The sequence below is a fragment of the Sminthopsis crassicaudata genome, chromosome 6 (assembly GCF_048593235.1).
Source record: "Sminthopsis crassicaudata isolate SCR6 chromosome 6, ASM4859323v1, whole genome shotgun sequence".
Lineage (NCBI taxonomy): Eukaryota > Metazoa > Chordata > Mammalia > Dasyuromorphia > Dasyuridae > Sminthopsis > Sminthopsis crassicaudata.
Genome location: NC_133622.1, coordinates 203,394,660 through 203,421,616, shown reverse-complemented (window position 1 = coordinate 203,421,616; position 26,957 = coordinate 203,394,660). Strand labels below are relative to the sequence as shown.

At 38.9% G+C, this 26,957-nt stretch overlaps 1 protein-coding gene across 12 annotated transcripts in view; it reads left to right on the top strand.

Annotated features, from left to right (window-relative positions):
- STK33 (serine/threonine kinase 33) overlaps positions 1–25,320 on the top strand; it is a 264,638-nt gene extending 239,318 nt beyond the window's left edge. For all 12 annotated transcript variants that reach the window (XM_074275720.1, XM_074275726.1, XM_074275721.1 and 9 more), the window contains 3 exons: positions 4,470–4,694; positions 18,925–19,008; positions 24,464–25,320. In XM_074275720.1, the coding sequence (XP_074131821.1) occupies positions 4,470–4,694; positions 18,925–19,008; positions 24,464–24,670 (516 nt within the window). In that variant the 3' untranslated portion in view covers positions 24,671–25,320. The remainder of the gene's footprint in view (positions 1–4,469; positions 4,695–18,924; positions 19,009–24,463) is intronic.
- The last annotated feature ends 1,637 nt before the right edge of the window (positions 25,321–26,957 follow it).

Genomic DNA, 26,957 nt, shown 5'->3' with positions numbered 1-26,957 from the left:
CTGGCCTCTTCCTACTTTTGTTGTTATATCTCTACTACCTTCTATACTCTAGGTAAATGTGAGTGCTACTTCCATAGCACTCCCTAATTTTTCCTATCCTCTGCCTTTGCTCAGGCCGTTTCCTCTCCATCTCTCTGTTTCAATCCCTTTATACCAGTTCAGATGCTTTTGACTCAAAGTATTCCCTGATCTTCCTTAGCAGACAATCTTTTCTGCCCTTAAATTCCTATGGTAACTGGTTCAGCTTCTTATATGGCTCCTTTCACGTATTTTGTGATTATTGTTCCTGTTCGACTATGAGCTCCTTGAGAGCAGAAGTCCTGTCATTCATCTCTATGTTCCTTGTGCTGCCAGATACAGTAGGGACTTGATTAAATGACTGTTCATTGAATCAGTGAATTCTTCCACCCATGGAAAAAACCCTAATAGTTATTAAGAATTCTTTGTTTGTGGATCACTGTGCTTGGCAGTAGTTTAGATTAAACACTTTCCTGGACTTCAGAGTCTAGAGTGAAGTGTCTAGTTGCAAGCAAAGTTAACATGCAATGTACAATAATGCACACCAGAGACTGGTTTAGAATGATAAAAGTATGATTATAATAGACTACAGGAATCAAGGAAGGCTTCCTGGAGGAGAGAACATGAGTTGATGGATTAATAGGAGTTCAGACAGCTAGGGGCAGCGAGGTTGTGCAGAATATAGAGCACTGGGCTTAGAGACAGGCCAGACCTCAGACACTTGCCAGCTGTGTGACCTTGGACAAGTCACTTTACCCTGTTTCCTTATCTATAAAGTGAGGTAGAGAAGGAATTGGCAAACCACTCTAGTACTTTGTCAAGAAAAGTCCAAATGGGATCATGAAGACAAACACATTATTAGCCACAGGAATTGTACACATCAAGGAGGGAGGAAAAGATGCTCTAGGAATAGGTAACATGTAAGCATCAAGGTAGAACAGCAAATAATACAATTTGGGTATGTAGAGCTCTCAGATAAGACCCAAAATGGCCAGGTGTGCAAAAGAAGGGAAGGCTTGAATGTCAGACAAAGGAATTTAAAGTTTACCTGATAGGCAAAAAGGGGGCATAAAAAGAATTTTGGACAAAGGAGTGACATGATTAGAGATCACCCTCTGGTCAGTAGCAAAGTCCTGGGTTCGAATAACAGCTCCAATGCTTATGTGCACAGAGGCAGACCTTTCTTGCTCTCAGTTTCCTGTTTTGTAAAATAGGGAGATTAATACTTATACTACCTACCTCACAATATTGTTATGGGGAAAAGTACTTTGCAATCCCTCTGTGCCCTACTGTTCAGGCTATTGTAATTGTTCCTCAAGTGATCCTGATCTCATTGTTATTATCACACTGAATGCATTCCATGCCTTCCTGACTTCCACTATCAACACAAGTGTTTCATGATTCAAGTTGGGGCTGTACATCTAAGCAAAAATCTTGATATCGACTCCTGAGTCTCCATGTTGACTTTGAAGAAATAAGAGTCCATAATACCATCTTCTAGCAGTTTTCCTAATGTATTGTTAATGCTCTGATACTTATATCAGAGTGCCAGCAGATTATAAGCTCGGGTGGGTACTAAAAAAAGGTGGAGGATAGAGATCTGTATGTCTCTGATTTGAGAATTAGTCTAGCTAAGTTCAGAGAGCCTCATCACCAAAGGGATGTTCATGATAAAGGTTAGGGGTGGCTAGATGGCACTGTGGATAGAGCACCAGCCCTACAGTCTGAGGGCCCGAATTTAAATCTGGCCTCAGACACACTTAATACTTCCTAACTGTGTGACCCTCAGCAAATCACTTAATCCTAACTCTGTGAGAGAGTACTATTAGTCTCCCTATTTTACAAGTCAGCAAAAGCAAAACAAAACCCCTCCCAAAAAGCCCAAGACAAATGTTCAGAAAGATCTAGAGTGTGGTCGCCCTGGTGGAAAAGGAACAACATTGAAAAAATGACATATCTGTGAAATATCAAAATACAGGTAGTTGAAATCTTTCTTTAAATTGTCGCTGATCTTGGTCCTAGATTTGTAAGTTTAAGAGTGTTGTTCATTCACTTCCGTCATGTCCCACTCTCCTTGACTCCAGTTGGGGTGTTTTTGGCAAAGATACTGGAGAGTTGGCTATTTCCTTCTCCAGCTCATTTTACAGATGAAGAAACTGGGTTAAGTGATTTGCTCAGGGTCACACAACCAGTATTATTATAAAGAAGAACTCATAAAGAAGAATCTTCTTGAAGAGTCTTCTCTAGAAAGAGCATTTCCCTTCATTTTGAGGGAGAAACTTTTAATGTCAATAATAGATTGAATGACAGTGTAATATAGTGGAATGACCCATGGATTTATAGTCCATGGACCTGGGTATAGATGCCAGTTTTTCCATTTAGTTTATATGAGATCTTCATCTCATAGGGTTTAATTTTCCTCATTTCTAGAAAAAGTAGAGCATGACTGATCTCTAACTTCACTTCCAGCTTCAAATCCCTTGATCTTATGTTATTTTTATATAGTACTAAACATTCACAATCTTAAATTTTCTATGAGGGTCGAGTTCTGGGAGAAAAACTCAATATTTTGTTCATCATAAGGAACCGTGATGAAATAAGCAAATATAGATATGAATTTGCTGGAACTGGGGCATCTGTTTTCTGAATATTCTCAAAGCATCTAGTTCAACCCTTAGTTATCTCCCATTTACATACTCTGAGGAGATTGGTTCAGTTCTTGGAATAGGGAATTCATGATGCTTCAGGATGGTTTTGGAAGTCCATTTGGGTTCAGGACTCAATTCCAGATTGGTCTTTGAGCCAAACTGACTTCCTGAAGATCCCTAGAAATTTATCCTTAGCAGATTCAGAATAGGCAGCTCATATCCAGCAGACACTTCTTGGTCAGAGATTGTTCCCTCAGGAACTAGAACGATCATATTCCTTTTGGTAGGAATCAAGATGGTGTGACCAAAATATTCAAACATATGCTGGGTTTGTGTTGTACTTTCTGCTTTTGTACTTAACTCTATTGTATATATATTTTTGAATCCAGAAGGTAAGCCCTGGGTTCCAACAAGGTTCTGCCATTCCTTATATATTGCTTTTAAGGATTTCTTTCTGTTTCTAGCTACTCACTCTTTGAATGTGTAACCAGTGATTAAGTAATATTTTACCTTTGGAATCTGTCTTTCCATACAAAGACCTTTAAAAATTGAGAAATTATGTAAATAATAATAATAGATGACATTTTTATAAATATTATTTCATTTTATCCTCACAACCAGGGTAGATGCTTTCCTTATTTTACAGATCAGGAAACTGAAGCAGACAGAGATTAAGTGACTTGCCAGTACCTTGAAGACCTAAGTTCAAATGTGGCTTCAGATACTTACTACTAACTTTGTGACTCTAGACAAGTCACATAACTCTCTTTACCTCAGCTTCCTTATCTGTAAAATGAGCTAGAGAAGGAAATGGCAAAACCACTCTATTATTTTTTCCAAGAAAATCCAAATAGGGTCACAAAGAGGCAGACTGAACCTCAGTCATGACTGAAACAATTGAACAGCAACACACACACATACATAATAAATATGTATGCATCTGTGTAAATAAATGTGTATACATATATGGCAAATGTTAAAGATAAAAGATAAATTAGGTTGATTTTGTAAAAATAGAAAATAATTAGAAAAATTGTTAATTGAGATGTTAGCTAAGTCTCTTTTATTTGTGACATAAGTGTCTTGTATTAAACAAAAAATATACTTAGTTCCACAAATTACATGTGAAAATTACAAGTCTTAAATTTTGAAGGAAAGACTCAGGATGCAATAATACTTTCATATATGAATTATGACTATAGAGCATTGTAACTTATTAACAACCAAACCAGAGGGCACATAAGTGAATTCAAAGTTTTTACCTTGGGAGGCCTTAAGGATGACACCATTCTTTGAAACTTCGGGAAACCATTGCTTTCAGATTCTAGAGCACATTCTTTTGAGTGCTCTCTCCTTTGGTGAATCTTTGGCCTCTGAAGTTTGATTTTTTTGAAACAAAAAATGAGGTAAAAGCAATTATCATGCTGGTTCTGATTGATTATGTTCTTTCCATTACTTATGAAAAGAGTAACAGAAATTTCATTCAATAAAGATGCTCACCAGAAAATGGAAAGCAGAATATATATGGAGGTCAGGGTTTTTTACCTCGAAAACCAGGGTTGGTTTTTTTCCTCTCTACCATTTTGTTTTTATTACTTTGTTGTTTAAACTCTTTATGTTGCAGTTGCCCTCCAAACTTTAATTATTACAGCTTTAGCTTAATATGGTTGTGAAGGCTGTGAGTTCTGAAAGTGCCTGTTTTATTGTTGTTCTGACTGAAAATAGTATACATGAAAATAAGATAAATAAGGTATGCTTCATTAAACATCTTTTAAAGCACTATATATTAACTATTAATATTAGGGCAATACACTGACTCCTGTGAGACCCACAAATGTTTTGGAGCTGATGAAGCAATGGAAAAACCAGCCAGGAAGTGATGAAGATGACCTAGAGGACCTAAAGGATGATCTGGCTACCAAAATACAGGTGTATACAAGGTTCCCACAAGAGGAAGGTGTCAATGATGAGAATGTGGTTGAAGATACAGATGATAGGAGTGGCAAATCCCCTCTCCCAGTAAAGCAGGTAGGAGAAAAAGTTTCCCTCTCCTTCAGAGTATAGCAGAATCTCTAGATCTGCAATGATTTTTGATCTGTCTCTATTTGAAAAGACTTTTGTTTGAAGAAGAGTTTTACAAGTGCTGGAAAGTCCTCCCAGGAAGGGAATGATGGTATTCCATTCCATCTCTCCCCTGGGTAGGAGGCCCCCTACAACTTCCTTGACAGATGTTTATCATGGTTGAGTAAGGAGGAGTGGCCTGGGGTTGGTGTAGAGCTTTAGAATTCTTTGTGAATGAGTAAGAAGGGTTGATATCCAGATGGGAGGGGAATAGGAGAAAGATTGGGGGCAAAGAGAGATTGGAATATGCACGGGAGGCAGGCTAAAACAAGGGGATAAATCTCTCTGAATTTAGCCCATTGGCTCTTCGGAGGACACAGCTGACCATGACTTCTATACTTTCAGCCTTTCCAGTCTGTAACTTGGTAGAATGTGTTACAGAATATGCTCCATTAATATAACCTTCAAGATTACAGGGTCACCTCCATGGCACAGTTAAGCATTGGAGTAGGAGAGGAAGTACAGAGCATTACTGATAAATTAATCTGTGCTAACTGAGGTTCTTGCTGTATGTTAAGATTGTCATGCTGAACATTTATCCTGACTGGCCTAGATGAGATGCAAAAGAGTCAGAGGAAGCTGTGAGTAGACTCGGACTGCCAGAATCCTCTGACCTCTGATTGCCAGGATCCTGTCACTTTTGATACAAGCTCAGCCAGGCATTTAGTCAAGGTCTCAGGAATACATCACCAGTCCTCCAAACTGTTCTAGGCTCTTTGTGTCCTCGGACTTCAGGCAATTGGCAAATCTCTGTTTTGATCCCCTCAATCAGTGTTTGACAACCTGCTTCCACAGGTTACGAATTAGTCTTTGCTTCAGTACAATGCCCAGGGATTCCCAGGAGACATACATCACAAGTTACCACACACATAAACACATAAGGAAAGTCACCGAGGAGCAATAGATTCCCTGGAGCCCACTCCGCATCTATAGGACCTTGCTTCATAACTTTCTTATTGTACTTCCTATGAAGAAGCAGTGGAACAATGGATGGATCTCAACATCACCTCACCAGAACCTAAGTTCTTCCTGCTTCTGTTCATTGCCTACCAGCATTCTCTGATGGTTAAAGATGCCTGTGCCCTCTTGAGGGATATTAGCAACAACTTGTGTCTTCATGCTTCACGGATCAGCTGGTCAAACAGAGGGCTTAAGTAGAGAAGCAATGTCCAGGCAGCAGAAAAGAGAAAGAGGCTTATCTGGGATGTACAGTAGTAGCAAGTTAGGTTAATGAAGTGAAGGTAGTTGCAGAAATCTGTCAATAATGTTAGACAGTGGTGGTCAAGTACTTATTAAATACATACTATGTGCCAGGCCCTGTGTGAGATGATGGCAATTCAAAGACAAAGATGGAATCACTTCTTCTGCAGGGAGTTTGTTAGAATATAGATAATAAGTATATGCAAAATATACTCAAAATGTACAGAATAAATATATGAAATGCATATATATATGTGTGTGTGTATATATATATATGTGTGTGTGTATATGTATAAAACACAAAATATACCATATACATACATAAAAATAATTATTTATTGGAGGATTAGTATTTAAGGGGATGAGCCTCAAGTAGAAAGTGCTGATTAAGCAGAAGGAAAGAAGGGGTTCTAAGAGATGAAGGGTATTTTAGGCATGGCAGACTTCTAGTGCAAATGTTGGGAGAGGTGGGATAAGGACCAAGAAAAGGAATAAAATATTAAAAAGTTGAATAACTAAATAGATGGAGTTCTATTTTATTCTGGAAGCAATAGGGAACATTGTCATTTATTGAGTAGGAAAACCAAGAGAACAATGAAATAGAAACCTAGAGAGTAGAGAGTATTCAGAAATGGTGATCAAGAGTGTCAACCACTGCAGAAAGTTGAAGAGAATGAGATCTTTGAAATATTGATATAATTAATTGAACTATTTGCTCATTGTTTTGTTCAAACTCAAAAGAATGCTAGAGGATGCCATTTAATTGAATTCCCCATCCCCTTGAATCTTCTCCCTAATGATTATGTGGCTCTGGGAAAATCATATAGCTTCTCAGGATCCCAGCTACTCTCCCAACAGAGAATCAAATAATCAGCTAGTATTTGTTAAGCTTCTGCAAGATATCAGGCACTATGCCAAGTGCTGGGGTATACAAAGAAAGATTTAAAAAAGAGAGTTTCTGCCTTCATGAAGTTCCCAGTCTAATGGAGGAGGCAACATTATGGAGAAGATAGTTCTGGAATGGATAGAGATGCTCCTCAAAAGGAACTCCCAACACTAATGAAATCATAGGTTTGATTTAAAAAAAAAATCAACAATCCAATTTCATATCCTAGTTGTTCATTTCCCAGACACTGTTATAGTTTCGTGAGTAGTCAAAGCCTTTAACTAACTTAATTGTGCTGTGTCATGACAGAATCCTTATGTGAGGGGGTATATTCCCTGCAATCTTGAAAATCCCATGGTGGAGCAGTCTCAAGCTGAAAAACTAGCAAATTGTATGTTATTCCAGGTTCAGCTTAGAATAGCCAATGAAATTTGGCAAACTCTTCTTTTAAAAGTATTAGCTTAATACAACAAAGGTGTGGAGTTCATGGGACCCAAAGTAAAGACAAAACAATCTCTGCTTTTCAGAAGCTTAAAATCTTTTGGGGGAATGTGGGAAGTGGGAAGAAGACTTCATGTTAATAGTTAAATAAATTGAACATCATTTCAAAATGGAGAGGAACTTAATAACTGAGAGGCTCAAGAAAGGTAATCTTTGAGCTGAGTCATGAAGAAGCACAGTGGAGAGGTGGGTGAGAGATGCAATCAAGTTCAGAGAATCAATCCCTGGTGGGCCAATGGGCTGGCATGTGGAAGACATGGAAAAAGTGAAAATCAAATTATGAAGTACTTTCAGTGCCAGGCCAAGGAGTTTGCATTTTATCCCAGAAGCAAAAAACACTGGAAACTTTTGACCAGGAAAGTGATATGGTCAGACAAATATGTGATTTAGGAATCCTAATTTAGCACAATCTAGAAGATTGAAGTGATGGGAGAAACATTAGGAGCATCAAGGTTGTTAAGGAAGCCATTGGAGTAATCCAGCTTGATGGTGGTGGCGTGTGGAGAGAAAAAAAGAGGAAGTGTGTGAATCACATTATGAAGGTAAAATGGATAACATTTTTCAACTGGACCTATAAAAAATTGGTGGAACATCATGAATGGGAGATGTGTGGCAGACATTTGATGGCAGAATTGGGACTAAAGTTAAGGAGAGAGTAAGGTTAGAGACGCAGATTTGGGAGACATCTTTAAGGAAACAACTGAATCTATGGGAATTCACAAGAGAAAAAAGGAGGCCTATGACAGAGTTTTGGAGGAAAGCTTTATTTGATGGGAGGGAAGTGGATGATGAGCCTGCAGAGAAAACAAAGAAGAAGCAGGAGAACAGGACAAGAACCAGGTCGGAGCATTTTTACAGCAGCCATTGGAGGTGACAGAATCCATGAAGAAGGAATGGTTGGCAAAGTCAAGAGCTTGTAAAGTAAAGGGCATTGGTAATTTTGAAAGAAAAGTATTTGTTGAGTGATGAGATTAGAAGCAAAGTTGCAGAAGAATTCAGAAGTAAATGGCAGGTAAGGAAATGAGTGTGAATAACCCTTTCAAGATTTAGACTATGAAAGGGAGAAGAGATACAACATCGTCATTTAAGATGATCCAGGGGCAAGTGAAGATTTTCTAAGAATAGGAGAGACCTTGTCATGTTTGCTAGGATCACAAAAGAAAACAATGGATAAGGAAATAATAAAGATCAGGGGGGAAAAGAAATGATTTGTTCCTGAGATAAAAAGGAGAGGGAATGGTTTCAAGAACACTGGTAATAAAATGTGGAGAAAACTTTCATAAGAGAGAAGTGGTGTTTTTGGCCATAGAAGCTCATGAAAGACTGTCTCCAAGAAGTTATGATTTGCATTGGTGATAGAAATATCCATAGTAACAAACCACAGATCTTTTGAAATGTTGGAGAAACGTAACATAACACCACAAATGAGTTTTTTTTAATATTTCTTCCTCCATTTCCTTTTATTCTAGTCAGAAACAGTCTCAAAGTAGTGATTTTCCAACTGTATAGTTCAATGGTTGAGATTGGGGTTGTTTAGGCTCATAATTGTTACTTCTTTGGGACCAGGAACTGTGTTTCTAAGTCATTTGGAGCTGTACTGAGTATTTATAAAAAGAGCAATAAAGAGTACTTCACCTTATAAGGCTGGAAAGGATAATGTTCTTAATGCATTATAGGAATCAATATGCATTTGTTGTAAATTACAGAAGTCAGGTTAATGTTAAGGAGTTACTTCTGTTCTTTCAAGTCCTCATTAACAGTACACAGTGGAGTTTGAACTGATGACCTTGTAGAGCAGCAAGAATTATTGATGGGACTGAGAAATTTAAAATTCTGAAGTGATAGGCCTGAAGTAGGACTGGCCATTTACTCTTGTGTCCACACGTGATTCATATAATAATTAGCACACTTGACATTAAGATACTAAAAACATTTCTATTCAACTTATTCTCTGTATATTGAACTACTTTAGTCATAGAATGTTAGAGCTGGAGGCACTAAATAGATCATCTGGTTCTTTCTCCTTCGTTTTACAGCAGCAAACAGGCCAATCAAGAAGGAGCAACTTGCATTAGAGAGAGAAAAAAATAGATGGATAGATAGACAGACAGACAGATGACAGACGGATAGATAGATGGATAGATGGATGGATAGACAGACAGATGGATAGATAGATAAGATACAATAGGATATGATAGATACCATGGTATTCATGTTTTAGTAGAAATCTCACGGTTTTTTCATTTGGGATACCAGACACTTAACAATCTGTTTTTTTTCCTTCAATGAATATCTCAGCTTGTTTTAAGGAATCATTCTCTTTCAGAGCAGAAATGACATTTCTTATGTATCCTGTATGGTAACTATCAGGCTGTGGACATTCAGTTAATGTTTCTCATTATTAGTAATCCTACGAATTCTCTGTGGTGAGCTCTTAATCAGTTGTACTGGATACTAATAAAATAAAGGCTTAAACTCCAGTAGTCATCAAATGAGGCACCTCGGAAAACGTTACTGATTGCTCCAACATATCATTTAGCATTTGTTCCTTAGAGTAGACTGATAGGTGATAAAATTCTGTCATTATTCATTAAGCTGCAAAGACAACTGGAGAGAAATTATTGGGCCTGCCAATTAAGTTAGCCCCTAACAATGAGAGGGAGGGGAGAAGGGTTGGCATAGACAACTGCAATCATGTGAGGAATCAGAACTTTGCCTGGATTTCAGATTTCTTCCTTTGGCATTTCATAAATGAAAAGAATCCCTAGTTGTCACAGTGGTCATTGGACACAGTCCTGAATGAACTAATATAATGCAAATATGAGATAAAATCCTTGGACAGGTTGTCTTATTAGATGCATGCTTTGGGGAGAATATTATCTGTCGGTATAATTAACACTTTAAACTATGAAAAAGAAAAGATGATGTGTCTGACCCTCAGAGACTTAAAAAAATAATTCTTGTATTGATTACAATTCTCTTTGAATTTGTGTGGTGTTCCTTTGTATGAAGATCTCTTCTCATAAGTTTGACTATGAAGAACCAAGCAAGATCTTCATAGTTTTCCATTATGTGTGGAAACTATTAACTATTTATATATATATGCACATATATTTAATATTACTATAAACTAGTTTTCCATTAGCTCAAAATTAAAGTCATAAAAAGTCAAGTTTTTTTTTAATTTAATCAGTGAGATTTAAAACAGTAAACAAGAAAAATCTTATTTACAGTTTTACCAAATCTAACCCAATTTCAGCTCAGTGGAGAAGTTAGGTGGCACAACGAATAAAGTGCCAGATCTGAAGTCAGGAAGACTCTTGCCTCAAACAGATTTTAGCTGTGTGATCCTGGGCAAGACACTGCACTCTTTTGCCTCAGTTTCCTCACTTGTAAAATAGACTGGAGAAGGAAATGGCAAGCCACTGCAATATCTTTGCCAAGAAAACCTCAACTGGGGTCCTGAAGTTGGCATAGACAATTGCAATCATGCAATCATATACTTTAACATATTGAACATATATTGGTCTATCTGCCATCTGGGGGAGGGGGTGGAGGGAAGGAGGGGAAAAGTTAGAACAGAAGGTTTTGCAAGGGTCAGTGCTGAAAAATTACCCATGCATATATCTTGTAAATAAAAAGCTATAATAAATAAATAAATAAAATATAAAAAAGAAGTCATACAGTACTGAAACGACTCAACAACCACAAGATATATGGACAGAATTATCTTAAAGCCATAAGATGTTAGAGTCAAAAAGAAATTTATAAATAATGCCTTCAAATTCCTCATTCTGCAGAGAAGGAGATGAGAGGAAGTAATTTAGCTGAGTCCCCACAATATGTGTGACAGGAAAGTTGGGAGGGACTCGGAACAAATTTCTTGTCTCTTGGTGTAGTTTTCATTTAGCTTCTACTAGACAACGTTCCCTTGCATACCCTTATAGTTCTTTTAAAAAAAATTTCTGGACCTACAATTCAGCCTTTCTTAAAACATATTTTACACCATAAAAATTTACTATCTCCTCCCTACCTAAAGACTCGCTCTGTTGTCACAAGTCAAAACAATTAAGCCAAAGTAAGTTGGCGTCTAGTGAAAATATACAACATGATTCACCCATCACCCATCTGCCAAAGTAAGAGGGGCCCACCACACATGGTTGAGTGAAGTGCTCCTCTGTGGGTAAGGGGTATAAATCAGAATTCTTGGTGGCGTCGGTCTGTAGAAAAGCAAGCTATGTGACTTCCCTTCATTTCCAAAGGCATTATCTTGGGGATAGTAAGAACTAGTCATGTGTGCATGGTTATTGTGGTCTCATCCCATCCATTGGGCAGAGCCTTCTTAGCCTCAAAGGCTAAGATCAGAAGTCAGAGCGGTTGATCTGTGGAGGCCGGAGTATGGCAGCAGCTGCTCCCAGGATCCTTTACAAGGGCATTAGCTTCTCCATTACTCCAAGGCTGCCTGTAAGCAACAGATAAAAGTAGGGAGAATCTGGGCTCCTGGGCTACGGTTTAGGACGACCATTATTCTGTGCTGATTAAGCTGGGGATATTAGAAGATTGAAAAACAAAAGGGGCAGCCGAGGCCTCTTCGTTGCAGAGTAATGAAATTCTGGATAATCTGGTTAGCATGATGGATTTTGCTATGTTAGTCTCTTTTGTTTGCACTTTTGGCCAAAGTTTCATCCAGTGGGCTGTTCTGGCACATTTCCGAGGTCTTAAACAGAGAGTACACTAAAGAGCATAGACTTTTGTGACTATCTGGTTGCGAGGTCCACTGTGCCCTGGCCAACAGCCTTAGAGCTTTTCCATATTCTGTTGGTCCTCCCTGGTCCTGGGAGCCTTCCTCAGAAGAACTACTCCCTATGCCCTTCTTTATTCTTTTATGCCAGTTGCATCCATTTGCCATTTTAGTTTCCCAGTAGACCATTGCACTAGTTTGGAGCGACGTATGAGTCCGTCTTTAAAGCACATTTGTTTTCTGTTCTCCCTCAATGGTGACATCTCTCCAGCTACATGTATAAAAGCATCTTGGTTATCGTGCTTTAATCTACTCTCCACCAAGACAAGATCCACAGAGGCAGGATCCACAAGGAGCCCAATACCTTTCCCTTCCTATTCTCTCTTTTGGGTACATTGATATATAGTAAAGAAAATGAGTGAGTCTGAAGCTTGCTTTTAATAAAATTGGCCAGCTTGCTGTTTTAGAGAGCTCATCATTTTGGACGGATTTTTTCCCCTTACGTGGGATGCATATGTCACAAGCATTAATGTCAGCGTCCTTAGTCCTATGGGCCCAGCTTCCTGAATAAAGACCATGGAATTAGTCCCCATATGCTGGGGATGAAAGAAAGTGGCATCTCTGCCCAACTTACAAGTTAGATTTCATTTCTATTAACTCCATGCAGATTTCAGATCTCTCAGGCTGGAGGTGGGGCCTGGAAAAGGTTAGAGAACCAAGCCCCTCTGCTTCAGGAAGAAGCGATGGAGAAGTGTTCCTCTCATCTGTTCTTCTCTTGCCCTTCTGGAAACAGCAGGATTTTTCTGGGAGGTGAATGGCCAGTACCTAGCAAAACCACGGAGCAGAACTTGTAGTTGAATGTCCTGGCACTTTGGACTCCATATTGGTCTATAATTTTAATGTGACTTCAGAGATGGTTGCTATGGTGATAAACCACTTTACTTAAATAGCATGTATTTTTACTCAAAATTCAGAGAAATGGTAACAGTTTCTCGTAATCATGCCCTGGTATTAACTTGCAATGATACGCCTAGAGCTTACAGGTTTTGCATCCATTATCACCAGATGAGTTCATCAGGTTAAAGTTATGCCAGTGAATAACAAGATATGTATATTTAGCCCCAATTTTCTTAGAGCATATCTCCCCTTGCACACATGGAGTCCCCTTTGGAAATTAATCATTTGAGCAGGGGGAATTTGGCCCACTGTACTTGAAGTCATTGAATTATAGAATCATAAGGTTGGAGAGAACTTTGAATGGTCACCCTATCCGTCCTTTTGCCTCCAGCTAGAACTGTACCTAGACTTTCCCAGACAAATGAAAAGCTGTTAAACATAGACTATCAGCAGTATCATAATCTGTCAGACCATGATCTGTCCTGCTGGGATTTTGTCCGACAGTTCTAAAGAAAGGGAGCGGTGTTATTGGCTGGATGGAGAAGACTGATCTTAGCCCTTATTTTTTCATATGGAAGCATTATCTTCAAGAAATAACTAATTACTACCTGCATGAGCTCAAGCAAATGACTTAATGACTTGGTGGTTGTCCTTCATACTCGAAGAGGACCAAAATGACATCACTAGACTAGAGTTTCAGGGTGTCCAGCTGTGGCGGATCAGACCAACACGAGCGTAGAATGCTTTGCCACAGGTTGGACACAAAGAGTCCACGGGAACATCTCATTTTTCTTTTGTCTAATTCAGTTCTGCTTTAATGACAAACATCTCTCAGAGACTTCGTTTTCGGTCTATAAGGTGGTGGAGTTGAACACAACAGTCTAAAAGTCAAGAGCCCACAATACTTCACTCTCTCTCTCTCTCCTGATGTCTTTTTTGTCAACATAGACAAGTGGGGAAGTTCTTCCCCTGGCTCCTATGTGGAAAGGTTGTTGCAGCCTCTCAGAGCCCCCCTACCTCACCTTTAAATTGGGATGATGAGGCTTTTGCTATGCGCTTCTCAGGCTCGTTGTGAAGCAGAATACTTTGTAGACCTTAAGTCACTCTCAAGAATTAAGTTAATTATTGTGCTTTGGCTCCATAATCAATCCGGAGTGTTTACTGAACACCAGATGTGGAAGCAGCATGACAACGAAATGTAGACTTCAGATGCTGCCAGGTTTGTCTTTCTCACATGCAGAAACAATCACAGATCTCTCAGGATATGTAAGTTAGTTATATGTAAGCACTTAGATATACGTAAGTCAACGTGACGTCGGAATGAACCTCAATGGCCATTTAGTCCTCTCCAGCCCTGTTTTACAGATGAAGAACCTGAACCAGAATAGGGTGAGGTGACGTGCCCAAGCTGCACATGTGTGTTGGAGGGACCGTTTGAAACTTCTTCTCCTGACCCTAGAGCCACTATTTTTTTCCATTCCACCATTGCAGCTTCCCACCTTACTGCAGGGTATTCACGTAGCCTGCCCCATGCCTGGAAAACATTCTTGCTTCATTCCTGCCTCCTGAAATACTTCTCTCTGAGACCTAATACAGGTGACATCTTCTCCATGAGGTTTCCTTGATGTTTCTACCCCAGCCACAGTTAAATGACTTATTCCTCTTTAGTTGTTTATGTTGTTCTGAATCTGAATCCTTCCTTTGCTCTTCTTACATTCTACCTGGAAGGATATTTATTGATGCTTATATGCTCCGTGAAAGCAGGAATTGTACTGTGTCCCCACATCTTAGCCTCCTGCTTTGCATATGGTAGACATTTAATAACTGCATCTTGACTCAAATGGAGTTGGATAGTAAATTGTATAGTGGAGAGACACTTAGAATCAGGAAGACTTGGATTCCTGTTCTACTTATCACTTATCAGTTGTGTGACCTTGAGAAAATCACAGCCTTTCTGTGAATGCTTTTCTTCACCTATAAAATGAAGAGGTTTGATGTGATAGCTTCCATCAAATTTCATTTCAGCTCTAAATATAAATCTTTAATCTTTTGATCCTATGATATTTCCCCTTTTCAGAACCTTTCAGTAGCCCCCACTTGACTCCTCAGTCTGCATTCATGAATCTCCACAACTAATTCTCGCCTTCTTTCTCTAGCCTTATCTCCCATAACTTCCCTGCAATACTCTATCCTCCAATCAATTGGACACTTCACTGTTCCCCCAAAACAACCTATACACCCTTACTGCAAAGTCTGTTTTCTACAACCAAGTTATCTTCTCCCTGTCAGTGTGCTCTCCCCCAACTCGAAATATCGACGTCCTTTAATATCCAGTTCAAATTCCATCCACTATGAAAGTTTTTTTGATCACATTGGCTGAAAGTGATCTCTGTCATCTAATCTCATTACCTTTTATATTCCTGTTACACGTGTAGATTCTGGAGATCCTTATCCCTTCCTCCACTTACAAGAACAGATTTGGTCTGCAGAAGAAAGCCCTCAGGGCTTAGGAATAGCCCAGAAAGATTTAGGGGTATCTTTCTACTGTGAGCCCCACTCTTGTGTATTTTCTTGTGATTATCAGTTGCTACCAATTAGTCAGCCAGATTTCGTTTTTCAAAAGGAGTATTTACTAAATTGGCGTAATTGGTACAGGCAATACAGACATATCTCCCCAAATTCCCACGTCATGCCCTTCCAGGGGTACACACAGAGTCTAGGGGAAAGTAGACTTAAGCTTAGAGAGCATGTGTGGCAAAAGAGTAATTAATGGAATCTTCAAAATGTCCCTCCTGGGTGTGCATTATAACCTATTTGTTCTTGGTTCCAGTTGCAGACACTACTGTCAGCCATTCTGGGGATGCTGAGGAAAAAGTTCAAATCCTCTAGACAATTCAGTGTTCAAGCAATTTCTTTAGCCAAGGGTAGCAGGAGGGAAGATCTTTGTTCTTTCCTCCAGTTGGCTGCTTCTCAGAGGTTTAGCTGGTGTTTGATGCTATGTTTGATTTCCAAGGTTTTTCTGATGATCCCCAGCTTTTTGTTGGCCTTTGTAGTGGCAAAATCCTGGGCTTAAGTCTTCCCTGATTCTGCAATCCATTTTGGGTACAATTGTTAACATTCTTGGTACAATTCTATAATCGTAGCTTCATTTATTTTTCTTTAATAGCTCATATTTTTTCATGTCGAAGCATGTCTGTCACATTTCTTCCAATATCTCAGGAGAACTTCCTGCTTTGTGTCTCTACTGGCTTGCCATTCTTAGGGCCTTAGTACATCCAAGAGGGTGGGAACAGGTGTTTGTGTGAGGTTGAAAAATTGCCCCCTGGGAGATTACCGTCCACCAGTCATGCTGAGCCTTCACTGTTACACATGAAATGTGACTTCTTCAGTTTTTCCAGGGACCGGTGATTTCATCAGCCTGGATACACCTTCCATATTCATTTCCTCTGAGCCTGAGCAATTTCTCTACATGTCTTGCCATAATTTAACATAGAAGAATATCCAATGAATTCTAGTTTTCTTCTGGTTGTTCTATAACATTATATTCCTGTGGATACCAATGCAACCCATGGACTGTCTACCCCTGTCCATCCCTTAGGCTTGTAGTAAAACAGACCCACTCCTTTTCTGCTCACACTAGTTCCTGATAATTTCTTCTAGACTACATCTTAGATGCAAGTAATTATTGGATATCTATTGTCACCTCCTTATATTTTCCACGAGCCTCTCCATTACCACTTGGAAAGTAGTGCCTGCAATTTTTTATTCTACTAGGATCTAGTACTCTGGGACTTATAGTCACACAGCATTGACAGAAGAATACTGGCATGAAAATGGTGAGCTATTAAAAGGAAGACCAATGTCATTTGACTGAAATTGCTTCAGGCTTTCCCCAGTGCATTCTCGCCCAAACGCCATCCGTCCCGTTCAGTTCTGGGCTCAGGCAATGATCCGAGTTTTATGTACAAGTGAACCTGTCCATTCAACTGCATGTTCTTTTTCATTTTTTTTTTCACCAAGGACCTGTGATTTCAATGAAGTAGGGAATCTCCTCAATTGATATACATTAGCAAATCTGACTTACAGTCTAAGAGAGTTTTCTAAAGGGAGCACTGAGAGTTTTGACGAAGGACACATTTAGTATGTATCAGTAGTAGGACTCTGAGCCAGAACCAAGGGTGACTTTTGGTCCACTCTTCATCCCCATTGCTCTTGTGAGCCTGGCACATCTAGGTTATCTTATGCCCTTGGATCTCACTGAGGAGACCTTGCCTTCTTGGGGCTTATTGAAATGAATCATTTGCAAACAGGAAGGCTTGTGGAATTTCTTGGGGCTCAAGGAATCCTTTTTTTAATTGTACTTGGGGTAAGAGATCATCAGTAATAACCGAGGAACATATTTCTTTTTGCCCTGTTTGATGCCTCATCCAAAGGAAAGGATTGAGCACTAGAACACTTAGAGATCATATAGTCCAGTCCTCTCATTTTACTGATGGGGAAACTGAGGCCCAGATAGACTAGATCCCAAACACAGATAGTAGCAAAGCTAGAATCCAAGCCCACATATTTTGAATAAGATCCAGTGCTTTCCCATTATATCATGCTACTTTTCAAAAGAAATACCTCAACTAAAGTCACAGAAGGTCAGATTTCCAGCATTAAAATGTGTGCATTTATTTTCTGACATTCTTAAAATGGTCTCTAGTTGAGCTTCTGTGATGCACATTAGGCGAATGCCTACCTTTCCTAAGAATATAGATTTGGAGACTTCAATCTGAATTCTTTTATCATCTCCTTTATGAAGAAATGAAATAATCCTAGGCTAATCATTCATTTGGGGGAGAATTTCACAAGCTAGAAAGCACAGTGGAAAAAGAACAGAGAAACCTGGGTCCTGGATCGTTCACAGCATGGAAAATCAGACCTTAAATAATTTAGGATTGGTTGTATTCATATAGACAAGATTCTAAGTTGGTATCTTTATAAGAAAATTACTTTCAGAGGAAGAAACAATGTACTACCCTCAGAAAATAAAGCTATGACTCAAAAGGAACTAATACTGGCACTTATGTGACCGTGGTGCATTATTAGGCCGTTCAAAGTCTCAGCTTCTTTATTTGTAAAATAGGATATTAATGCTTGTATTATTTCCTTTCTAGGAAGCGCATAAGGATCAAATGAAGATATGGGAAAGTGCTTTATAATCATAGGCACACCCCCTTCATATGGAAGTGAGATGGGTGATGAGGATGAGGATGGTTTTCTGATTCAATGTTTCAAGGTTTTAGGTTGGCAAGTGAAAATCTAAAGAGGATTAAAATAAAAGGGGTAATTCCAATCAGAGATATTTTTAAGGAAATGATTCAAACGTCCCCTTGTGAGAACCCCCTCAGCCATCCCACAGTTTTCTAAACAACAGAATTAAAAACCTAGCAAATATTGCCAACAGAAGCCACTCCTCATTTATAGCAAAGGTGTAAAGATGAGAGAACCTGTAATAACATAATCAGTGAACTGATCATCTCTTCAAGTGAGGAACAGTTGTTGTGATTTATTACTTCACAGTCGATTTTAAATTTGTTTTAGGAGTAATTTTAAAATGGGATTTATGCTATTAATTCTTAAAACAAAAAAGGTACATGATCAAGTGTTTTCTAATTTGATGTGGAAATACTTCTAGCTTCCCTCAAATGGGTTTTTTCCCTACAGCCAGCAGGGGGAAAAATACATTTTTAGAGCTATGAATTGAAGTGATTGGTTCATATGGTTCAATATAGATTGACTGATGAGGTCCCATCCATGTCTGAAATTCTGTAATTTTTTGATAACCTCAAATGTTTAAGCAATAGAAAAGAAGCACTTTCCAGTATTTTCTTTCCTAGTGAATACAGTTTCTTGTTTGTATTTTGTAGGTCAGTAAGAAAAAAAATAATACAAATACATTAACAAATGGGACAGTGAAGAAGAAAAATGCAAACTTGAGGCCATCTAGTAATGTGAGTACATTTTTAAGTGAAATAAAAAGACTGCATTTTCATTTCTATTCTGATATTATTGTACATGTTAAAAACATTTGTAATTCTATTCACAAGATAGCTTCAGATGGGAGAAAAAGGGGACCTCCTGCCTTTCACTATTATTTGGGTAAAGAATGGGTTTTTATGAACTGATTATTTCTAAAAAAAACATTTACCTCTTGATGAACACTACCAGAAAAGTGTATACCGCATGGCATTGCCCCAACCAGTGCTATTGTATAGTAATTACAATAATTGAGACATTATTATCTTAATTGGACATTTTGGAGAGGTAGAGTGCTATGTAGCAGTGTGTTCTGTCTTGGAGCCAGGAAAACTGGCTAGTGGGATGACATTGGACAAGTCACAATTTTTCTAGGGGTAACGACATTCACCTTCCCTGACAAGTCTTATGAGAAAAGCCTCAAGATGCTCTTATTTTTATAACCAAAGCCCACTGTAATTTTTTTGAGCAGTCACCTGAGAGAGGGATTCCCAGCTGTCTTCCTTTCTTTTTCTAACTGCCCCCTGTCAATGTAGCTTTTCCCCCTAACATTCCGTTTTCACAAACCCAATTAATAATATTAGGCATGCTATGTCTGCATTCCACAAAGCAACTAATCCCTAAATAGACTGAAAGCAATTTATATGTGTACGTTCTCCTGCTGTTGCAAAAAGTAACTGAAGTCTTTAGAACCCTTTGGAAAATCTTAAAATCACACCCACCCCTTGAAAGGAAATCCAGGAAAGTAAATCAACAGTTCCTTTGGAGTGAAACACTATAGGAAAGAGGATATTTTTATAGTTTTCAAATTCTTAGTTGGTAAAAAGGATTGTTTAAAAGGGGGTCAGCTCATGCTATTAGAAAGTAAATTAGGGCCGACATCTCTGGAAGGCAGCTGCTTGGTGGAAATGGTAAGGTTACTCTGAATATCCCACTCCCCTTATCCCAGTTATCTAGATGAACTAGCCCTGTCTCTTGGCTACCTCTTCCTGTACTCTCCCTCCTGCTTGCTCTATCCCTGCTCTTCCTTACTTCTCACCCATTTTAGTTTCTACTCTTCCCTGCCCAGCTCCTTTACTCTGTTCCACTGTTGATAAACCCCTCGTCATCCTCTAGCTGTTCCCTGTTGTATTCCTTCTGCCACCTTGCATCTCTAGAAATGGGAGCTCTCTCCTCCGGGCTTTGAATCTGTGGCAGCCTCTCCATTGTTGACTGCTCACTCTCCCTGCTCTTGGCAAGGCCTGAGGAGAGAATTAGCATAGTCACAGTCACCATGTCACTCCACAGACACTGCCACATCCAAGTCTTTGCTCTGCCAACATCATTTAATACCCTCTTCTCTTTTAAAGTTCATTTCATTCAATTGTTCCACCTTCCTCCAAACCTAAGCCTATGTTGTAGATTATCTTGAATTCTTTTTCCCTTTTTCCATGATATTCCTATGACCCTTCTGACATCTTGTCTCCCTCAGCTCCTATTTATCTAGTCTCAGCTATCACTGGGATGATTCCTCTTTTGTGAGTCATTTTCAGTTATTCTAACTCATCATGACCTCATTTTGGGTTTTCTTGGCCGAGATAATGGAATGGTTTGCCATTTCCTCCGCTGGTTTATTTTACAGATGAGAAAACTGAAGCAATCAGGGTTAAGTGACTTGCCCAGAGTCACACATCTAGTAAGTATCTGAGGTCAGCTTTGCACTCACAAAAAGGAGTCTTCCTATATACAATGTCAGCTAGCTACTCTACTCTTTAGACTTCATGATTCCTTGAAACTCCAATATATCCCATGAGATCCTACCTTCTTATCCAAAAAGGTATCCTTCCAGTTCTTCTTCTTTATTTTTTCCATATTTATTTTTCCCCTTTCAGTGATTTTTGTTCTTTGATTTTTCCTGATCCCATATCAGTCCTGTTCTTACCTTACATAACCTTGACTCTAAGGTTCACTATTTCATTAATGCCTTTTCCTCTGTCCTTAGCTCATTCCTTGACCCTTCCCATTCAATCATGAGTACCTTGAAATCAAAGCTCAGATTCAGTGCAATTTTGTATCCCCTTTGCCTAGCATAGAACTTTACAAATAACCGTATCTTAATAAATATATATAAAGTAACATGCTCTACGCAAAGCATCCAGGAACAGAAACGTAATACATAGTCCCTACCCTCATGAAGCTTAGGATATAGAGGAGGAGGAGGAGGAGGAGGAGATATTGGAGTATGAGACCCTTCACACAGATAAGTAGTGCTGTCTAATAACTTTAGTATGGGATAAACCATGAAACTAACCCAATCCAGGGGACAAAATGTCAAAAGAGATAAAGGCAAGAAGAGAGCATTTCTGAGTGTGGACATCATAGAAACCTTTTTAAAAGAAGTCGCATTTTAATTTGGTCTTGAAAGATGAGCAAATTTCATAAAGCAGAGATGGTAAGGAAGGTGAAGAGAGCATATCAGTTATGTAAAAGGGTGAGAAAAGTGTTGGACCTATATGAGGGACAGTGAGTAATCCAATTTGGTTTGAGTGTAGAGTTCGTGGAAGAGCAGAATGAGACAGAAGACCAAGGTAGAGCAAGATTGTGGCCTTTTGGACCGGGTTAAGGACAAAAATATTGATGTCAGTACTTCTGAGTGAGGCTGGTTTAAGGGAAAGATTGTAAGCTTTGTTTTGGACAAATTGAGCTTGAGGTGCTACTGAGCTATTGAAGTGGAATTGGTGAGACTAAAGCTCGAGAGATAATTTAGGACTGAAGATATGGAATTGAGAATCATCTGAATAGAACTAATATGAGATGTTATGGGAGTGATTGAGATTGCCAAAAGGAAAATCATATCAAGTCAAGTCAAAGCCTTCATTCCCTTTTGTACCCTGCTCCTACCTCTCTGGACTTCTTTCTCCACCATGCTGCAGTAGCCTCTTACCCTGAAAGCTGCCTTCACCACCATGCTCTAGTAGTCTTTTCACCCTAGAAGATCCCCCTCTTGGGCCACTTCCTCTGATTTGTCATTTCTTTGTGGAACCTCCAACATCCAGCCTATCTCTATGTCTCTGGAGATCTTTCTTCACCATGTCCCATAGGATGACCTTTGGACAATGTTTATCATAAGCAGCTTGATGGTGCCGTGGTACAATATTGAATCACAGTCAGAAATGCCATATTTAAGATACTTGTAAATGTAACCTTAAAAAAAGTTATTTAATTTCTCTCTATCTTAGTTTCCTCATCTATAAAATGGGGATAATAATAGCATCTACTTCAATGAATTGACAAAAATTAAATAAGACATGAAACAAAATAAAAGGGTTAGTGGTTATTAATGGGATATAGAAATTTTATGAAGAATCAGCTAGCAAAGGAGGCAGCAAAGGAAAAATCAGAGAGGTGAGAGGAGAGCCAATTGCATATGGTATCCCAGAAGCCCTTCTTCCATGGTCTTCTCTTTCCTGGCTCAAGTAAACTTATGACCTTCTCTTTTCCCCCATACTCTTTGCTTTGGCCATCTCAAATATTCCTAAGATTTCAGTTCTTTGTAGGTGACTCTGAGATCTATATCTCTAGCTTTGACTTTTCTCCTGACCTCTTCACCTATAGTTCTAATTAATTATATTCTTTTAATATTTCACCTATAAATTTCATGAAATCAGTGTTTAGCTATATCTCTTTTGTTGATAAGTGTTTCACATATGTAATATACATAACAATTATATATAATGTAATATAGCATACAATCATTTATAATTTAACATACATTTATTAAGATTTTGCTAATCTCAAAGTATTATTTGGGGCAACAGACTTAAAAAGATAGACAGGACATAGACTTCCCCCCCAGTAGACATAATTATGTAGGTTAGGGGAGGAAATATTTGCAAACAAGTACAATACAAGAGAGAATAAATGCCACTGTGGTGGCTGTGGTAATGCTATAGAATTATCAAAGAAGAAAGGGACTGAGAAGAGGCCTGAATGTTTAGTGATAAGACTTGGGTGACCTCTGCTGCATCACTCTATCAGTGTCACTTTATCAAAGGGCCTTGCTGTTAGCAGGATCTTGGCTGGTCACTGAAATTTTGTCACATGCAAGGTACCAACCTGGAATTTTTTTCTTTGATGGGGGCGGTGGTAGCCGTGACTCATCTTCCCTCAGATGGTGATAAAGTAATGGAGATATCCACGTGGATAACTTTTCAAAGAGCTTGGCAATGAAAAGGGCAGAAATATGTGGCATTAGTAGGATCAAGGGAAGGGTTTTTGTTTTTTAATGAATGTGAATTTACTGTGATACAATTTCCATTATACAGTTTCCTCAGAATAACAAGAAAAAAAAGAGTCCCCTTCCTAAATGTAGCTTGGTAACTAGAAGGAAATCAGTTTCCCTTCTTCATACCAGGTTCATAATTTTTAATCATGAAAGGATAATTCAAGTCTTTAGGAGAGTGAGTAGATATTTGTAAATACAGGTATCATTCTAGTGGATGGGGAGCAAATAGGAGATAGTCCAAAAACATCCCCTTGATGCTCAGGGAACATATTTCCTGAGCATGAAGAAGAGGATCACTCTGAGCAGAGGCCAAAATGTACTTTTAAAATCATTCCTTTAACTTATAGAATCTATATAGAAATGTCTCTAAATATCAATGACATCAGATAAGAGCTGTCAGGTCTAAGTGGACTTCATCATCAAATACGTGTTATTTTCTTTCTCAGATGAGGATTTAAAACTGATCCTGTTTAGTTCCCATTGCATCAAACATTTCACAATTCCGAGCTTCCATGGGGCTGTTAACAGGAGTTTTCATCAACATTTCATATTTATTTTACAGCTTGATGCTGTAGAAACAGTACTTGACACAGAGTCAGGAGGCTTAAGTTCAAATTTCATCTCATCTCAGATACCTCCTAATTGTGTGACCTTGGAAAAATTGATTCCCTACTTGGAACCTCAGTTTATTCACCTATAAAATGGAGATCAAAAAAGGAAAAGGACAGAAAAGTGGTCTGGATTTAGTGATAAGGGGGTCCCTGTGACCTTTGAGAAAGAAATGTCAGAAGAGTGATATGATATAGCTGAGTGCTGAATCCAGAGTGCTAGAGATGAACAGCAATTAACAGGTCATATACCACCTACGGTATCCTAGGCTTTTTTTGAAGAAACCATTTTGCAAACCTTAAAGCACTCTAATATGTGAGTTATCATTGTTATTACATAACAATATTTAACATGGATATGGAAAATTGCTGACATTTATATGGCAGTTTAACAAAGCACTATACTTACATTACTTCATTTTGCTTTTACAAAATCTAGTATTCTAATTCTGAACATTCAAAAGACTTTTGCAGTTGTTTTCTTGCTTATCAATATTTGAAGATTTTTAAAAATTATTTTTTTGAAAAATTCACTTTGCCCTTTTCTTTTGTGTCTAGGTCTCTACTAGTGGAAAAACGGCCAGTCCAAAGAGGAATATGGACAATTCCGATAATGCGTTCCCTCAGGTTTCCCCATGCTCCAAACCAGTTACACCTTTATCAAAGGTGGAGTTGGATAAGTCCTCTATGACCTCAAGCCCAGGATTGTCCAAAAAAAACTACTCCAAACCCCCTGGCACATCTAAAATCAAAAAGAAATCCTAAGGGATCTTTTAGCTCTATGCAGCACAGGGCCAGGGCTGTGATTCCTTTTGGTGGAACAAGGGTATAAGGGACAAAGTGGACAGGGCCACCTTGAGCCTCTTAGCTCTCCTCCATCCTGTCAGGGCCGAATTCTCTGTCTGTTGAAGCATCAGCTTCGACCTGAAGCTCTTTCTCAAGCAGCGTGTACCCTGTTAACAAACACCCATTCACAGCAGTGTTGGCAGAGCAGAGTTGTCACTGACTAGAGGTATATGTAAGTATTTTTTTAGTCTAAGTCAGCAAGCCCCATTATGAGGGTTTCAGGAGCCTTTCTGCTCTGTTTTACCTAAGATTCTTAAATTTAGCCACAAATATTTATAGGGAAAATATGAGAGGGCAGAATTGGTCCCTGGGGATGCTGCTACTTATATGCACTTTGCCCTGGAGGACTTTGCTAGGAAGATGCTTATCACCTTGCTCTGGGCGTACAGCACAAAGGCTCCAGTCACCACATGTATCATTGCTCTTTTAGGTCATCTTAGATTACTTAAACAACTCATTTTAAACTCGGAAAATGGGAGAAGTTGTTTTGTTTTGTTTTTTTTTAAAACTACCTGCTGTTATCTTCCCAGTTGTATTGAGTAAATCAATAAAAAAAAAACCAGATATTACCCATTCTAGTTAACTTTTACATAAAAGAGGAAAGGACGAACATACTGAAATTGACTGAGCTCATGGACAGACTCTGAACTTGTTCTGCTGCTAAAAAAGGGGATATCTATTTTTCTGCGTGCAGAATTTCTTTGTGGGTAGTCAGTATATTGAACTGAGAAACTATTTCCAGAAGGTTTTGTTTAATTTCCCTTAGACTTGTGTCACAAGCGTCTTCTAGCCAGCTGGCTGAGGGTTTGCCATCTGAGTCTGTACCAAACAATTAGATGCTTCTTCAGGCCTCTCACACAAATTAGAAACAGGCCACAAGGAAGAAGCCGTTACTTTTGTCCTCATCAAGAGTTGTAGCCTGGTTTTATTCCAAACCCTTCTTTTGAGATCATCTCAGTCTTCTAGCAGAAGTGAAAGCTGGAAGCCAATGTGCACTTAGCAGGCATTGTGTATTTACCTAATGGTCAGAGCTAATAAGGTATTAACCATCTGCAAGATGGGACCTCCTGGCCATCAATGGATCCACTGTCAAATCCTACTACCCAACTGTATGTTTCTGCCAGCAGCGTTGGGGTCAGCAGCTCTCCTCAATAATTGGCTCATCCAACTTCCCTTAATGGCCTTAACTTTCCTTTTCAAACTGGATTTAGTAGAGCTTCCTCCGAAAGCCTTCTGATCCCTGATTTGGACTACTGGGGGCCCACCACATTTCTATTAGCCTTTGTTCAGTGCTAAGTGAACCCATCTTTGAAGAGCCAGTTTCTATTCACCTGATTAGAAAGGTAGCTCATTAGACCAGTGGAGATCGCCATCACCTAATAATGCTCAAAGTAGTATAACCCACCAGTCTTTTATCTTCCACATAAAAGTTCCTGTAGGGTACCAACCCTGATGCACCAGAGTCTGGCCAGGGCTTTCTGTGAAAAAAAAATAAGTTACAGCCTCTGCTTTGATTGTGCTTTTGGTTTTTAAGTTTGTCGATTCCCAAGGCCTAAAAATGAAGGTTCTGTGCTCTCATTCTGCTCTTAATTTTTACAGCCATCTAGTTTTGAGTCATTCCTTTCTGAGGACAGAAAGTGCTGCTATTAAATTGGGGACTAGTACTCTTTGGTCCTGAGAAATTAGTTATTCCACACAGTAGTTTTGAATTGAGGTCCAGATGAAATCAGCTGTTTGAGAAATAAAGCACTATTATACTATATAAATTTACATACACTCTTCCCTGCCCTGGTTCTGTTTAAGTTGTCTGTCAGTCACACATACTTAGCTAAGATCACACCAGGGGCGAGCTCTTCTTTCTAAGAGTTACTTTTAAATATCTCTTGAGCATCTTGGCCCTATCTTCTCCTTGCCCTGCCATTAATATGCTCCCTGCTGTCAGGATTGTAAACAAACTGTTCCATTTCATGTTGACTTCTGATGACCATAAGCCAACTGCTGGACGCTTTAATTTTCTCGGCAGCATTTACATCCCATGATTCCTAGGGCAAGAGAAGCTTTGCAGTGTATCAGAGAGACATAATCGGTCAAGACAAAAAAGTAGGTACTGTTGTCTAGGCTGTGTAAATGCAGGTCCAACACCAGCTCAGGTAAGAGATAAAAAAAAGTATGAAGTCCAGAATAGCCAGAAGAAGAGAGTGAAAGT